The sequence below is a fragment of the Mastacembelus armatus genome, chromosome 16 (assembly GCF_900324485.2).
Source record: "Mastacembelus armatus chromosome 16, fMasArm1.2, whole genome shotgun sequence".
Lineage (NCBI taxonomy): Eukaryota > Metazoa > Chordata > Actinopteri > Synbranchiformes > Mastacembelidae > Mastacembelus > Mastacembelus armatus.
In genome coordinates, this window is record NC_046648.1 from 19,566,715 (window position 1) to 19,583,833 (window position 17,119).

The following is a 17,119-nucleotide window of genomic DNA, read 5'->3' on the forward strand; positions in this document are numbered from 1 at the left end:
TTATTAAATCAGATCACTAAAGGGATTAAATATGATTTCGCGTACGATACTAGGTGTTTAACAGCAACACTTACATAAATCCACCGCAGGTTTTTCATCTCTCAGTGAGAATTTGAGGGGTGGGGCCTGTAATGCCCGCTGGCAGTTCTGGGGTTTGGATGCAAATATCACGGCTTTTTGATTCTACTTGTCGGAGCTGGATGCAGTTCGGCGCTCCAAAGTGGATTTAAAAAGTGCAAACACGACTGTTAACTTAAGGAGACGAAACAAAGTCAGACTGACTTTTACATCGGGATACATATAATTTTTTTTATTTTTATTCACATAATCGCTTATTGGAGGAATTTATTTTTATCCATTGCACATTTTCTGTTGTGCATCCACAGCCTGCCAGAGACCTGCCTCGAAATAGTGACAGATTTGAAAGATATGAAATCATATGTCTTTTTAAATGGTGACAGAGAAAATCTGCATGGGGTATCCTGTAGGAGGAGTTTTTTTGTGGCCGAATAAGTAACGGCAAATTGAGTCTCGACCGACAGCATTGTTTTGAGGACCCCGGTGTACAGGTGGGTTGATTGCTTTTAACACTGAATTTGGATAGACAGTTTCAGCGCATCGGGTATTTGATCTGTAGTATTTGTAGTATTAATGAAAGTATTAATGAAATAATATCCTGCAGGACTTAAACTTTATGGTAATGGAAAATACATTTTTGAGACCATAACCAGTAGATTAAACAAAAAAAAGTTATTTTAATACAATCTTCTTCTTGTTGTTATTATTATTATTATTTTACTAAATTAGTAATAACACTGAGAATTAATTTTGTAACGTCATATTTTGACTGTTTACACTAGTTAAACAGAACTTTAGAGAGAATGTTCAGTCATTGGGATTCATTTCTACAGAACCTACCATAAACACACAAATATACACGTGTGTGGAGCTGCAATAGCTTCTTGTCAAACCCAGGAGCTGCAAATATATCAGCGTCATAAGTTTTCAAGTGGTGGGGATGCAGGGATGGATACAAAAAAAAAACAAAACAAAAAAAAAAAAACAGGACAGTGACTTGACTTGACAGGTAGGGATCTGCACAGGATGGGCCTGACGTTCAAGTGCAATGGAAACATTTGTGATCCAGCATGGTGTGTGAGCCTCTGAGGCAAAGCTGATCTGTGCTCAACTTGAGCTGTACAGGATCAAGCCTCTGACTGCTGGAGCTGTGCAGAGTTTGGTTTTATTTGAAAACCTAAAAAAAAAGTCTGGTGGTGGTTTGAGGGGTGGAAAGAGGTCAATGATGCTCTGAGAATGTTTCAGCATGTTTGCGTATTTTTACAAAACTCTTTAAGCGAGTAGAGAGGAAGTTATTGCAATAATGGTTAAGGCTTCTGTGCGTGCTGGTTGTGCGGCCAGGTATCTTCAAATTTAGTACAGGTAGCTGAGGTGGACAGGCTACTACAGATTTAGATTAGGTTTTGAGATCATGGGGGCTGCATAAGGACAATAATGACTGTGGCTCTATTTTTCTTACAGTTGCCTCAGTCAACACCTAATTTCACTATTCCCCTCTCTGTGTTGCAATATCATTTTATGTTCTTCTCTTTCAGTTTTTAATACAGAGTTTATGGATGTTCAGATCATGGATTTTACAAATATAAAAAAAGGTGAACATGAATATGCTGAAAGGAATGACCTATAAATTTCCTCTTGCTTTGTTCCCTGCACGCATCAGCCACATTTGGTGAGCAGTATACGCTCATTTACAAGACAGAATTTAATACTACAAAATCTGCTTTTGGTGTTCATGTGGCAAAACCCACTTATAAATAATTAAAAAAACAATTTAAAACAAGAAGGTTAATGTGGGGCCATGCCACAGGAGAACAGGAAAATGCTGGTTGAAGCATTTTGGTAATTTCCATGTGAGAAAACAGATGCCATGACTTATTAACTCACAGTTAAATCTCTGAAATCTGTGCCTTCCCTTTTCTTTGCTTTCTATGTCTCACCTCCCATAACCCTCTGAGTAAAATTGTTTTTGGCACATATTATACATGCTGATGATCTTTGTTCAGCTCTCAAATAAGCCAGTAGGTTGTCACATGGAGAAAGTTCATCGACAGGTTGCATTTGTAAGTCTGCACTCAGAGTTGTGGCACCTTCTTGAGTTCAGTGAATTCCCAGTGTGGGAGTTCTCTTTCAGCGCATGAATAATTGATAGATAAAACTTAGGGCTTACAAAGGGGGCAATTTAATCTCCTGATTATTTGATGAGCGGAGCTTAGTTTCATTGGACTCAGCTGAATGCAGCTGATGGTGAGGAAAGGCACACAGTTAAATGGATGAGTGTGCAGAGACAGAACATGCAGGTGAAATGTTATGTGGCAAGCCGGGTGTGGACTGAAAGTACAACAGTTACTTCTCCTAGTAAGTTAGGAGCCCAGTCCTGTCTCCTCATCTTCATAGTGTGTGAGAGCAGATATGGATGGACTGAGGTGGGCTTTTGGCAGGTTGGAGTCGTGGGAGTGCTGGATTATAAAAGAATCTCTGGCACACGTCTTGAGTTCCTCAGTGCTGGAAAGGTTGTGTTCTGACCGATCCAGAGTCTTAGCATGTCCCGTTCTCCAATCATCACTCTCTCGAGTAACAAACTGGTGCTGTAGAAGCCTGGCTGCGCCACTCTTTTGGCTCTTTCCTGTAAATATGACTTTAACCGAGAGGTGTCTGTGACATTGTGAGTCATTAAGAATGAAGAAATAAATAAACTTACTGGTAGAGAAGTGAGTCTGAAGTGTTTCCCAATTAGGAGAAGCTACAAGTACTCTTTTCCATTAGGATGTGTAATTAAAGTGTAAAGCAGTTTTATGACATTGAAGTTATGGAAAAAGGAGCTTGCTGCACAGCTCTGTGCATCTCTATATGTGTTTGTTTCATTTTCATTTTCAAGTCCTTTCCCACTAACAGGCTAGAACAGATGCCTTCATTTAGCAGTGGCTCTACGAAACTAGTGTCTTGTTTGATAAGACGACATCCTCATTTTCAGTCCTCAAACTATGTACAACCCTTATGTGCCATAAGACAAGATGCCTAGTCACCATCAGGACCGGAAGAAGTATCTGCACTTTCTATTTGTGTCAGTTAGAAATAAAATTTAGAAATGATGTGAAATGTATTATTTTACAGATATTATTTCATTTCTGCGTATTGTTTCCAGCCTAATTGCTGTAGTATATGAAATATTTTGGGTCAGTCCAGTTCAGAGTAATTAGATTAGAACTATTCTGTCCCTTTTGATTTATACTTCAGCAAAGAATGTAATGTTGCCTGCTGGAATGTTTAGACACACCAAATGGCATTGTCCGTAGTGTGATTCAGAGCCACAACCAACAGCCAAATATGGTCCTATTTTTCTTTATTGAGCTGCGAGGGAGGACCTCCCATTGCTCAGATCCTAACATGTTCTGTGTGTCCTCTTCACACAAGAGCTGTAAATACATGCAGCGTATGACACTATCGAAAAAAGATTTCAGCACCAAGTACGACAAAGGCCTTCAGTCTGAGTGTTGACTACCCTGAGAGTTGACTACACTTTGTTTTCAAAGGATAAACATGCTCAATTCATCACCCAAGTCTAAATACAGATTGAAATGCCGTGACCTTAAAGTGTTTGTGGCTTTTAGTTCCCTTGTTCCATGACTGATGATTTAAATCAACCAGTCAGGAGTTAAGGGTTTCAGATCACAGAGAGATGTCTGAAGTTAAGGAGTAACAGTATGTGTGAAAATGAACTGCAGTTTAGAGGCTGAATTAGAAATGAAATTTGTTAGCTTGAGTATGTAAATGAGTTGAGAGCACACCAATATTACTGTGGTTATGGTTTTAGATAAGAAGATCCTGCCTGGACTGTAAATGTGAGGCTGCCACTAGCAGCTGGTTAACTTAGCTTCACATCAAGGCCAAAAAGGAGGAAACAACTAGCCTGGCTTTGTCCAAAAGTAACAACATTTCCCTGTAATAAACTTGAAAGCTAAATACACACAAAGAGGGAAAAATAAAAATTACAGCTTGCAATTTTTGAGGGGTTATATGTTCTGGACAATTTCTTGGCTGGGTGCAGTGACTGCTGGAATCTTGTCATAACCATGGAGTTGATAGGCAGCAATTGCCTCATCTAAGTCTTGGCAAGAAGTCAGTTCAGTTTATTTCCAAAAATGCCAAACCATTCCTTTGATGTTAGTTTATCTTCACCTGCAATAACCCTTTCTCTAAATGTGTTCCCCATCTCTCTGTCTGTTCTGGCTTCTTTTATTTCTCAGCAGGTCCTGGTACAAGCAGATGTGTTGTCACACATAGTCAGGGACCTGCAATTATTTTTCGCTAACACTTACTTTAGTGTCTCCTCAGAGTGTCTTTAGTAAAACAGATGCTTGTGAGAGTAAGCACTCACTGACAGCATTCGCTCCAAAACAGCTGGTTCCCTGCTCCCCTGCCAGCCCACCCCAGCTTCATGGGTTGAACCACCAGAAGTTCGAAAGTCTCCTCTCCATACTCTCCTCCTCTTCATCCTCTGCACAACCCCTCACTCCCCCCAAACGTCCAGCTCGTACACCCCTAACCTAACCCCCTCCATCCCAAACCCCACTTTGTCTACTCCCTTTGCCAGTACTACCACCAGCGTGATGGCTTGTCATGACTCAGGCTTGTTTAGACTTGCAACCGCAGCATCACTTTCTACTACACAGCCTTCCGGACGCAGCAGCCACTGAGTGACAGATACAGAGAGACAAAGGAGGGGGAGACAGGGAGACAAGAAAGACAGAACAGCACCAGAAGAGGGATCATCTGTCCCAACAGCTAGGAATCCACTTGTCCAACAGAGGAAAGGGGCCCCCCCACCTGATCCATCTGGTTGCAGGGGGGGACCCTGCGTGGCCGGGAAGGCAACAGGGACTATGCAGCTGGGACTGGTGGCGCTAGCAATGGTCATTCTCAGCTCCATGGGTAACAGCGATGCTCTCAAGCTCACCAAGGCGAGAAGGCAGAGACGGGGTGAGTTCTGTTTTTCTCAGTTTGTTTTGATCTCCTTTTTCTTCCTCTTCACCACTGCTGCCTTTTATTTCTGTGGTCTGAGTCACGGTGGTGGATGTCTTATAAACATTTAACAAGCAAAGTAAAGATAACATTTTGTTTATTTTCTCATCATTCTTATTTGTTTTTCCTAGGCGGGTTATGTTAGGTTTACTGTTTCCCCTGAGTGGCTCATCTTTCTTCCTCTTTTTAAGATTATGTCTCTCTCGGTTTATATAAAACTTTTATGGGTATTAGGATTGTTTAGAGTGGCTTTTGATGGATTCACCCTCAAAACCATTGCTCTTTCCATGTCTGGCTTTGTGGGCACATAATGGAATGAGTACCTGACAGTTGTAAGCTCTGAATTGGACCATGCTGCTTGTGTTGTTGTAAGCATTTTTCTGACCTCACGCAACCACCAAGATGGTGTTCAAGTCAGAATGCAGTATATCTCTGACCCCAAAGCCTCAGCGCTGGTGCTGCTGTCAGCTTTGAAATAATTCTTTCTTTACACACAAGGAGCTTTCAGACATTGCCAAGCTCACCCAAACCTCTGTGAACCAGAATTCGTATAATACCACGACCGACCACAGTAACAGATGTTGCGTTATTAAAATCACACATACTGGTAAGAAAGAACTGTTGTTTGTGGCATGGAAACAAAATATTTTCACACTATACCTATTGATATATGCGTAATGATCTTGCCATGTGCCATTAGAATGAGGACAGAAGAATTTGGGACACATCCCATACAGTGCCTTCTAAACTGTGAGTGGAGACTTTTCCCCTTATTGCACAAGTTTACAGTTCACATGTCTGATTTGCAGCTTTTACATCTCAGTGTTATCAGATTGTGTGTTTTCTTCAACCATTCCTCCTGGTATGCAAAGAGCTGATGACAGCCACATGGGCTTTTAGTGTCCCCTCCCTGAATGCATTCAGTGTCCTGCAGAGATCAGAGGAGCACATATTGCTCCTTATGCTTTAGACAGCATGCACTCTCTTTTTCAGTCCACTACATGTCACAAACAGTTTACAACATCACATTCTCGGATTCATACACTCCCCTCTGCTATGGTTAAATATCACTCCCCGGGGTCGTTATTACTTCTATCATTTTTAGTGATTGTGAACAAAAAGTCCTGGCTCTAACTGCTGTATTTGAGGTTATTATGGCCCAGGCAAGTTGTAATCATAGGATAATCCTTTTAAACTTTTTACTCTCCGGCTTATTTCTGGGAGACAGGGTGGCAGATGGATAGCTGTGAGAGAGTATATATATTTAGAGCTGATACAGTACAGGACTATAAATCAACACAGACAACTGTGGTTTTGCCACTGAATGGCTCAGAGAAAAAGGATATGCCTTTGTACACTTTCCTAGAAATGGTTTAGATTACTGTATGAATCACATCATTGCCTTTTTGAAAGATTAAGAAATTACATTAATGTTTGTGCGTGGGATTACAAGGGAGTGAAGAGTGAAGTGTAAATGCATTGCAGATGCATTTACAGACATAGGATGGAAGATACTTGTACAACTACAGAAAAACACTGGCTTTGCACATGTTTTACAGTGTTTTTTTTCTGGACAATTTTCATCCCTGCTGGAGTTTTCTAATGCTGAGATCATTTCTGACTGAGCCTGGTGGTGGCTCTGTGTGATGTTAGTTGCCTGATTTTGACTGGCTTGACTGTCAGCCTCAATTACCTGGGTCTCTCCAAATGAAAATCTGTTAAGGATCTCCAGCAAGCAGTTCGAAGTAAACAGTGAGCAACTGTTCAAACAAAGATGTTTGGCCTGGACCCCGTTAAATTAAGCTGCAAGCATTAACCTCCACTTGTTGGAGTGATAAAATGCTGGCAGGTTTATGGCTGAATTTGTGGAGGTGCCAGCAAAATATTACAGTTCCCTGATGTGTTTCCCATATGCAGAAAGTTGACAACTTCCTTCTTTTATTGCACATTAAAAATCATATCTGGCTGGAAACAATTTATCTTTCTATGTGGCACACCACACTGTTTTGTTTTGTTTCCTACCTCAACCTGACTGTTCCTCTCTCTGTGTTTACGTTATGTTTCCACAGTTAGTACTGAGGGGCCACCATCTTGCCCCAAAGGCTGTGACCGATGCTCTGAGTATAATGGCTGCATTAAATGTAAGCCCAAGCTCTTCATCTTCCTGGAGCGTAATGACATCCGTCAGATAGGTGTGTGCCTGGCCTCCTGCCCTATAGGATACTTTGGCATGAGGAACCCAGAAGGCAACAACAGATGCACCCGTGAGTTTTTCTGTGTCTTGTAGACTTTGAGCAAGGGTCACTACATGCATCTAAAATCCACCAAATACATCAAGATTTGAGCTAACTGATTGGCCACATTACATGCCAAAAATGTCAGACAGCTGATGTCAAATCAAACCTGCCAGAGTGTAAACAATCTGTTTGCCTTTGGTTCGTCATCTTGTGTTTATGTACAGTATGGAGGTATTTAGAGGGGGTCTTTTTTGTTTTGTGTATCTTTCTGGATATTCCTGCTTTGCTACAATATTTTGTGAAAACAATACCCTAGTCAGTTTTCTTTTGTCACATCTTTTACGCTGCTACACAATTTTATGCTGTTACTATTACTACTACTACCACTACTACTACTTTTCATGTTTGTCAGTGCATGAAATGCACCCCCTTAATACTGACGCACTAACAAGAGGCAAGTGGCCAGTATACAGGAATACAGGTGATCACTGCTACTTATCTATGTGGAAATTTGTATCCACCAAATCTAGCAAAGTACTTGCTGCACTGAAGGAAAGTCAGTCAAATCTTTCATCGGACTGGCTTTAATAATTATCAGCAGCTTTAGCTCTTTTGGAAGGTGGCTGAAAGTTTAACTAAACTCACAGCACTAATCAAGACTTACTTACTTGGTTCAGGTGGCACCAGTCCTGTGCTTTTAGCTGATGAGTGCCAGCACCTCAGTCTGTTATGTGTTTCCTCTTACGTGTGAGCAGAAAGCAGGACTGCAACAAAATCCCAACAAACACATTTCAAATGCATTATTGTTTGTATGTTTTAGAGAGGATGTCCGTGTTTTTTGTTTGGCCTTCATGCCGGTTTCACACCAGGCCACAACACAGGTCTCTGCTATGCTTTAACTTAGATTTTAGAGTTTTAGATTTAGATTTATGTAGCACAAGATACAAAAAAAGCACAAGACATTATATTACAACAGATAATAAGACTGTGCAGGAGAGGTTGTGAAGCCAGTGGGCTTATAAAGATATAACCTCCCTTTTACAAAAAGTCAGCAGCATACATTCAAAAACCACAATTTCAGCAAGTAGTACATAATCTATACATCATAATGGTGTAACATTTTATTAGTAAAAATATCTTAAGTTGTTTTTTGAACAAAAGTAATGAGGATGTTGTTCAAAGAAGATAAACTATTCCATAACCACGGTCCTCTATACTTGAGTGTGGACTGGTTAATAGCAGTTCTATAGAATGGGAAATGGAAGGTAACTTTTGTAAGTATCTTATCATGACAAAGCTTTAATGTGTCTTCATACAGTCTGCATATTCTTACATATTACATATTCATATACATTCATATTCATATTCATAGTCTTACATATTCATACATATTCTTGGATGTTTCTATTAAAGTAAAGTTTATTTTGGGTGAATGGGTATAAAATGACTTCTAATCAGTCTTTGCACAGTTGAATGCTTGTGAAATTTTTTTCTTCACTGCCAGTTTATTGCATTAGAGCAAACAATACAATTACAATTATTTCTGGGATTTTTGAAAATTTTGAAATGATCAATAATGTTTTTGTTATTTCAGTGTGTTCTTTCACTGCACATTGAATATGCTGAGCAAATTGTTTTTGAAAACCCTCAGTGGTGTACCTGGGGTAAGATCCAGTCATCTGACTCTGTTGATGTCATCCCAGAATGTCTTGTTAGCAACGCTCATCCTACATTATAGGACAACAAATGTTGGAGCGCAAATTTAACTAGAGCTTAAAAACAGTAATTGGAAGCTGAAAGGCAAGAACATTAAGAACCCATTGTGTGTTAGATAATTTCTGATCTTGGCTTCGGACCAGCTGCAGAGCAGACTGAACTTCAGTACACATAAACAGGGTGAGTCTGGATCTGAACACGTTTCTCATACAGAATACCTGACACTTGGATTTCTATCATTCTCTACTGTTTTCATTTGAGAAGTTTGATTCTGATATAATGAGCAATGAGAATAAGGAGGGGCCTTTTATTATGAGAGCCTTTTAAGATGTCTGGTTTTTATCCTCCTGTGTTTCTAATTAACCAAATTTCAAGATGTTGTTTATTTGACTAGAGAGTTGGAGATTTTAATGAATCTGAGGTGTGGAGAAACTTACTCTTGAGAAACCCAGGGACACTCCACTCCTGGCTGTGCTCATTCACACTCACTTTCCAAAAAAACAAGTCCTGTGGTGCATGTGTTTTTAAGAGAAGAGTGTTACTGCCCCCAAATAGACCCCATGTTGTTTAATCACTTATAAATCTCTGAGAGGAAATAAAATTCAGCTTCCTCTTGTCCTCTTTCTTGACAACTATTTGCTTTTTTCCATGCAAAAATGCAATGAAAACACTATTAAAAAATACAGATTTCTTTGTATCCACCAGAATTTTTTCTGCACAAGAATAAAAATTTAAGGCCAATGAAGTTAATAGCACAAAATCATACTTCATTAGCTTCACTGTGCCTTTTCAATGAGTTGATCTTTTTGTTCGATCCTCTGTTTTTGTCTCTTTCAGAATGTAAAATAGACAATTGTGAAGAGTGCTTCAATCGCAATTTTTGCACAAAATGTAAGGAGGGCTTGTATTCACACAGTGGGCGATGTTATGTAAGCTGCCCTCCTGGCCAGCGTGCAGCCAATGATACCATGGAGTGTGTCGGTGAGTGACCTTTAACTTTTCACTGTTAACCAACTTCAAAAATAGCATCTCTGAAAGCTACCTGCAGTGATCCCAACTATACTTTTAACCTGATCTGAGCAGCAGGCTATGTTGGATTGTTTGGTCTAGGAAAGGGGATGTGAACTATTGAGAAAAATAACAGAATCTCTTGACCCTTCCTTTCTGTGATTGTATTTCTGTTGAAAATAATTTTTGTCATAATTTAGAAATGACAGCATTAACAGTAAAACTCTTTTTGACGTTACACTTTGTTATATTAACCTAGACTTTGTTTTGTACACAGAATATAAATGTGACCTTACAAACTAGCTGTTGTCTTGAAGCACATTATACTTAGCCATATGTCTTTGTACCTTTTAGGTTCAATCTTCTACCTTCTGCCCCTCTAGTCAAATAACAAAAGTGATTGCTTACAGATTTGGAAATGACTTAAACTCATTATCCTGTGCTAAAACTGCTGAGCAGTAAAAAGCAGACAGGAAAGCTGCAAAACAAATGTGAAATGTTGGAGCAGTGGACCAGTCACAGCCTACCTTAGTCTTTGTTCAATTCTGTTTCCCAGGTCAGCGTGGTTCAGAGTGCGAAATGGGTGAGTGGAGTCAATGGGGATCCTGTATGAAGAAGAACAAAACATGTGGATTTAAGAAAGGCTCACAATCTCGGGTTCGTCTACCCCTTCCTCCGGCCCAGAGCCCAGATAGCACCCCAGCTTTTGCACCCCCGCCAACCTGCGCTCCACACACAGAGAGAAGGAAGTGTGCTGTGACCAAGACACCCTGTGCAAGAGGTAAACACAAATACACAAGTACAGAAAGCAGATGTGTACAATGAGGAAGTGGAATACAGTCACTGGGAATTAGATCTGCAGTTAGTAATAGCAGCTATCAGTTGACAGCACACAGGTTACAGATGAAGAAGCATTAAAATCCATGTGCTTCCCTCAATGCCTCGACAAGTTAATATGATGACTGATGGAACCATTACTCAAATCCAAAGGCTTGTTAGTGTGTGTGACCCACCGTGTGTTGATTGGCTTTGGTTTGGCTGAGCTCACAGAAGGACACAGAACCTCTTGACTTCTCAGCATGTAAACAATAAACTCCAGTGAGCCAAGAAGATGAAGGGTAAGCATTACACACTGCAAAGCTGGACAAAGATCAGAGCTCGTAGGAGCTATTTGTTCTAAAGCCTGCTGAAGCGTGAGGTTTATGCAGCTATGACATATTTGCTTGGGCCCATGTCCTCCACACAGCAGCTTTCTCTCCAGCAGGTTAACAATCATTCTCACTAGTAAATGGCCATTATCAAGTTTCATAACAGCTCTTGGCCTCATTTGCAGCTAGGGCTAATAAATGACAGATCTGGCCAGTTAGTCAAGAGTTTATTGGATGAAAAATGCAACAGAAACAACAATGATTTTTGCAATTTCCGTTCATACATTTTGTTCCTGGTATCGAGGCAAAGAAATTCATATTTTACCAGCTGTGGTACTAGGGTGATAAACAACAAAATATACAAAAATATGTAGAGATGTTGTCTAACCCAGTAAATATAGATTATAAGATATATTCTCTTGAATTGCAAAAGGTTTATTGCTAATCTCTAAATGTCACCAAATTGTCTTCATAATATGTCAATTTTAACCAGAGCTGGAAACTTCATCTATTTAAAGCATCTATTTACAAGGACTGAGCGAATTTTAAATCTGCTGTATTTACTGTAAAGCCATTATTAGTGGCACACCTAGGGGATTTTGTGCACAGCAGCAACATTGTTTAACAGTAGTTGCAGTGTTGGCAACTGTACATGCAGGAGGCTTGCATATTCCAGCACCATACACTACTCTTGGACAATTCCTTTAAGGGATCTGAGTCTTAAAGAAAAACATTACACGATTTGCAATTGCTCAGTGAAGAGTGGGCTCGTAGGGCACGGTATGACAGCACAATTTGAGAAATCCGAAGCGAATTTACTTGCATCCTAGAAGAAATGTCTGCCTTAGGTTCAGAAGAATAATTAACAATTAAATATTATATACTGCCCTAGAAAAACTGTTACGCTGGCTGCCAGTCATCTTGGAGCAAGGGAAGGTCACATTAGAAAGGCAAGGATAACGCGTGAGGTGTTACCTGATGAGTGATGAGGATTCCCAAATGGTTGTCTGCTAATGTTAAGGAGATTTTTAGTCCTGTTTTCCCTCTATGTTGTGGTCAGATATAACAATACATTTTTGTGTGATTCTTTGTAATGGAACTATGATTCCAGTGAAACCATTCATGTGGGTAATCTCACTTGCACAGCTGTGGATTCATCTATGGGAGCTCACTAGCAAGCTGGCTGTTGAAAACACCGGGGGCAGACCTTGTATAACATTAGTGATTTAGTGGTCTGCAGATGTAACGCTTTGTGTTGATTTGGCTGCAATTTTTTTTCTGCCTTTTCCTGAAGCTCCACAAAAGGGTCTCACGCAAAAACTGTTCTGTTATTATATTTGTCAGGCACGATTGTTTAGGTTGGATGCAGAGGAGGTGCAATCAGAGCGGTCATAAACTGATGGAGTCCCTCTCTCTTGGCTACATTAGTGATTTGTTCAAAGCAATTAAATCCTTGCACAGTAAGCACAACAGCTCAGATACTGCGGAGTGTGCATGAGGACTCTGCTTCATTCAAGCTCCACTCTCCACTTTAAATTGAAACTCAAACTGCTAAGTATTTTTTGAACAGTGACTGTAAAAGCTCATAAAATTATATACATAATGAATGCATGGGAAAATCTTTTTTTATGATCTGAAACAACTCAGAACATGAGTGTTCAGTGACTATTTCATAATTTTGGCATTAAAAAGATTCTTTTTATGCACTGCTGTTTGAGGCTGACCCTTTTAGTTTTCAACTGAGATGAAAACAACTGTAACTTAGCATGGGTCTGTGGAGAATAAATGTTTTTGTCTTAGCTTTGACCACATTCAAATACACTGAATCTGTTTCATCACCATATGATTACACTCCGTAGAAAGATTTCTCTAGCAATGTTTTCGCTTTTTTTTTTTTTTTTTTTAAGCAAAATTTGAGAAATGTTATACCTTTGGGCTTTTGGACTTTATTTTACTTTGCACTTAAACCAAAGAATCATAACTGTTTGTAGAGGAAGTTTAAAAATGCTGAAAAAGAAATAAACACAAACCTACAGTTATTACTACATGGCAGCAGACAAACATGGTGGCGCCAAAAACTCTGCTGTCGTCAACTGTGTAGTGAACACTGTCCAGCTCTTGGCATTTGTTCACTCAGTTTCCAGGATGTGTAGAGACTCAATGTAGAAGTTCATAATAAACATCCTCTAGCATAACTACACTCTCTCAGATATACAAAACCGAATACTTTCGAGTGCTGCTTAAACAATAGCCATCTGACACTAGTAACAAAGTCCATTAACCTTAATATATCAGCTCTTCATGTCCTTATGGGCCATTAATGGTCACTTCACAATGTTTAACTCATTATGTCAGAAGTGATTTCAAGGTGATATATATGACAGGAATTAGTGTCACTTGACTGAGTGCTCTGTACGTGCGCTACATTTTAAAATTCACAGCACAATAGCAGCACAAAACAGTATGTGTGGATATTAAACACACTGTCATGTGTGTTTATGTTTAAAGAACAGTGATGGGTCTGTATCCTAATGCAAGAGGAGATTTAGGTGTGAAGGTATCAGAATGGTGAACCGAGCAGTTGACCAATTAACTTCCAAATGTTTAAATGTGTTATTTTGTCTTATGACGTTTGATGAATATTTTCTGTGACGGAAACATTGATATACTGCTGCACATATGTAAAGGTATCTTTATGTTAGCATTTACAGTATGATTGATTCTGGATAGGTGGTTGGGTTTGACTTGTTTTGCCTGTATTAAAAACCATACAACCACAGTCCAATCCAACACAATCAATGGATCAGTCAGAGCTGTATAAACTGATGGGAGTCCCTCTCTCTTGGCTATATTACCTATTTGTTCAAAGCCATTAAGTCCTTGCACAGTAAACATCCACTGTCATCTCTCAGGAGTCCATGTTTTTAATTTTATGAAGGCACTTTTAAATACTGCTGACTGTTAACCATTTTTACATGTATACTTATTTCAGAGAAGAAGAATAAGGGAGACCGACCAGATGATACAAACAGGAGAGAGAGGGTCAATGCACGTGGCCGAACACGAGAAGGCAAGGATGGCAGTAGAGGAGGAGAAGGTGGAGATGGGGGGAGGAGGAGAAAAGGCCTGAGCAGGACAACCACTGCCCCCAGCATTACAACCAGCTCTGTTACCTAAACTCAACACCTGCTGGGTGGGGCTGAGAGTAAAACAGACAATGCCTCATCCAGCAGGTACCAGCCATAGAAAACGTGATGAAGGAATGGTTTAATGCTGCTATGCATTTTAGAAGATGCAAAGAGAACTGGAGTATTGCTGCAACACAAAATGCTTTCCAGGACTGTTTGAGTATAACATATCTGGAAGAGAATGGTGTCTCCATGGTACGCTGAAAGACTTGTTGAATGTCATTCCATTGCGAGGGATCACTGTTGGACAGCAAAGATTGTGGTTGGGCATGTTTCATGTCATGGACTAACCTATGTCACTCCTTGAGCTAAGATCACATCCTTTCAAATGCAGCTTTTAAGCTGGAAGCTCGATAATGAATGAAGGCTCTCTTCAGCTACCTGTGGTCTATGATGTATTGTGTTCCAGCCTAAATGTAATCACAATCTGTTTTTTATCTCTTTTCATGTTTGTGAGAGGAGGCGGATGGATGTTCTCAACTACCACTGTAGGTGATGTGAAGACAATGAATAGTATTAAGTCTTTTTACCTTTATTTCCTATTATGAGATGAAACGTCAAGGAAGGCACTGGAAATCATTTGTGGTTGCTGACGATAGAAGGTTTTTGTATATTATTTGAGGAGGGAATATAAAACAAAACAAGTCTAAGAGAAATTATACAGGTGGGCTAGCTCCCTATATTGGGAGCTCGGTTTCTATTTTTCTCCAGCATCTTGACACAGACGTTTTCCATCTGATAACTTAGCTGTTCATTTCAAATTAAATGTAGGTGTTTGTATCAGAAAATGAGAAATTAAAAACATGGGAATTTGCATAGGCACAAGGATGCATGTGCATGCCTTTGTGCATGCAAGTGTGTGTGCGTGTGTGTGTGTGTGTGTTTGTCTCTACCTGTGTTTGTGTTTTTTGTACGCATTTCTGCACGAAATCAAGTTGTTTGTCAAAGGACCATAGTTGTTTGTACATGTGTGTGTATGTTTGCACATGCGTAGATATTGCTCTCATACATTGAAGAAGCAAAGATCTGGAAAACAAGAGGAACAAAATGTAAATGCACAGTGATATATCAAATATGCAGTAAGTATGAGCCACTGATTATTATGTAAGCCATCAAATCATCAGCTGCTCAATAATCATGTATGTTTGCAACAGGGTCTGAAGATTTTGCACAACTATAATGTTTCCTACTGCTCAAGTTTCAAAACAATCATAGCAATTTACACATTTATACTCAAAAAGCTGGCTTGATGACATTGCGGATACAGATGCTTTTTCCCAGAATGTTTTACATGGGTTTGTTTGCTTTACACAAGATATTAGTTTCAGGAGAAGTTACACACATTATTCATTCATTCTATGGATTGTGATACTGAATATGTCAAACTGTGTTTATTATCAAACATATGAACTATTAGTGTCATCATGTATAGCTTATCCTGTGAAAGCCTGAATAAAATTCAGATGAAGCTGATGAAGCCATACACTTATTTTGCTATTGATCTCTGATTTCAGTTCAGATGACTTTCTGATCGACTTATGTAGTTGCATAGTTCTATGACACAGGTGTTAAACTCCAGTCCTCAACGGCTCCAACACACTCTATAGCATACATATAGGATTTTTTAAATACATAAGGATGTGCTGAAAAATTTAATTTTGTTATTATATTAAATTTGGTCTGATTTTCATGGTACTGCCCAATATTTCTGTTGGATAAGGACACATTGTACTTCCTGAGTTTATTGCTGAGTTTGGGAAACCCAGAGTCCAATGAAGCAATAAAAAAAAAAAAAAAAACACAAGCAGTTTCAATAATTCAATTTGAAAGATATAAGAACAATTTTAAAATCAAACCTACTGATTTTAAACATCCATCACAGTTTACAGACTGACTATGTGATTCAACTGTGACCTCCCATACATACTGTAGCTGTTTGCTGTGCAGTGAGGAATTATTAGCCACATTTCAGGTGGGCTTTTATTTGGGTTCTCTCCCAATAAAATGGTAGAGAGTTTAGTTAAACTGTTAGCATCGTCACTGCTCTTTCGTCCAACTGCTTGTGTGTCTGCCCTTTATTATAGCAACGTTTCCCTGTTTTCCAATCTCAGCAATTATGTTGGTGAGTATGCAACATGAAAGAAATGATAGTTATAACTAAAGTATTAAACCAATGGCAGTAATCTGTTATTTCTTTTACAGATGAAGATATGCATTACAGGGAAGATCGGTTTTGATCAATTAGGACTATAATTACAATTTTGTGACAGTGCTTTCCACAGTAGGCTCAGTCTACAGGAGGCCATCTTGGGAAGTGGAAGAGCTTACATGGTGTGATGGTCCTGATCACCAGCCAAATGCTGACGCCTGGGCAGGGGTCGTAAAAGCAGAGACAGAAATAAAAACTAATGGTGTGTCATAGCCAGAAGGGAGGGGGTATACCATGTCTTGGCCCTACAACAAAACAGCCGTTTCTCATTACCAAAGGGGAGGGCAGGAGGAATGGTAGAGTATGCACCGTAAATTACACATGCATAGTTCTTCCTGACCATAAATTCTTACCCTGGCTCCACTGGACGAAGCTTTCCTTCACCTCCCACTCTTTCTTTTCACTGTTGTTCCCCACTCCCATGTTTTCCAAGAGAAATGAATGATAAATCTTTGTAGTATATGAGTGCCCTTGATGCGCCAAGCTCCTTGACAATGATTTCATTACTTTAGTTTG

The 17,119-nt window shown here is 39.5% G+C and overlaps 1 protein-coding gene across 1 annotated transcript; it reads left to right on the plus strand.

The window, feature by feature from the left end:
* The first annotated feature begins 587 nt into the window (after window positions 1-587).
* rspo1 (R-spondin 1) lies at window positions 588-15,883 on the plus strand. Its single transcript, XM_026317259.2, has 5 exons — window positions 588-5,055; window positions 7,167-7,361; window positions 9,888-10,031; window positions 10,615-10,839; window positions 14,199-15,883. The coding sequence occupies exons 1-5, from the start codon at window positions 4,959-4,961 to the stop codon at window positions 14,381-14,383; spliced, it is 846 nt and encodes a 281-aa protein (XP_026173044.1). The 5' UTR covers window positions 588-4,958; the 3' UTR covers window positions 14,384-15,883.
* Window positions 15,884-17,119: the final 1,236 nt, after the last annotated feature.

Coding starts and splice junctions, on each gene's coding strand:
- rspo1 (XM_026317259.2), top strand. CDS start 4,959: ATGCAGCTGGGACTGGTGGCGCTAGCAATGGTCATTCTCAGCTCCATG. Junction 7,362..9,887: donor AGGCAACAACAGATGCACCC/GTGAGTTTTTCT, acceptor TGTCTCTTTCAG/AATGTAAAATAGACAATTGT. Junction 10,840..14,198: donor CAAGACACCCTGTGCAAGAG/GTAAACACAAAT, acceptor TACTTATTTCAG/AGAAGAAGAATAAGGGAGAC.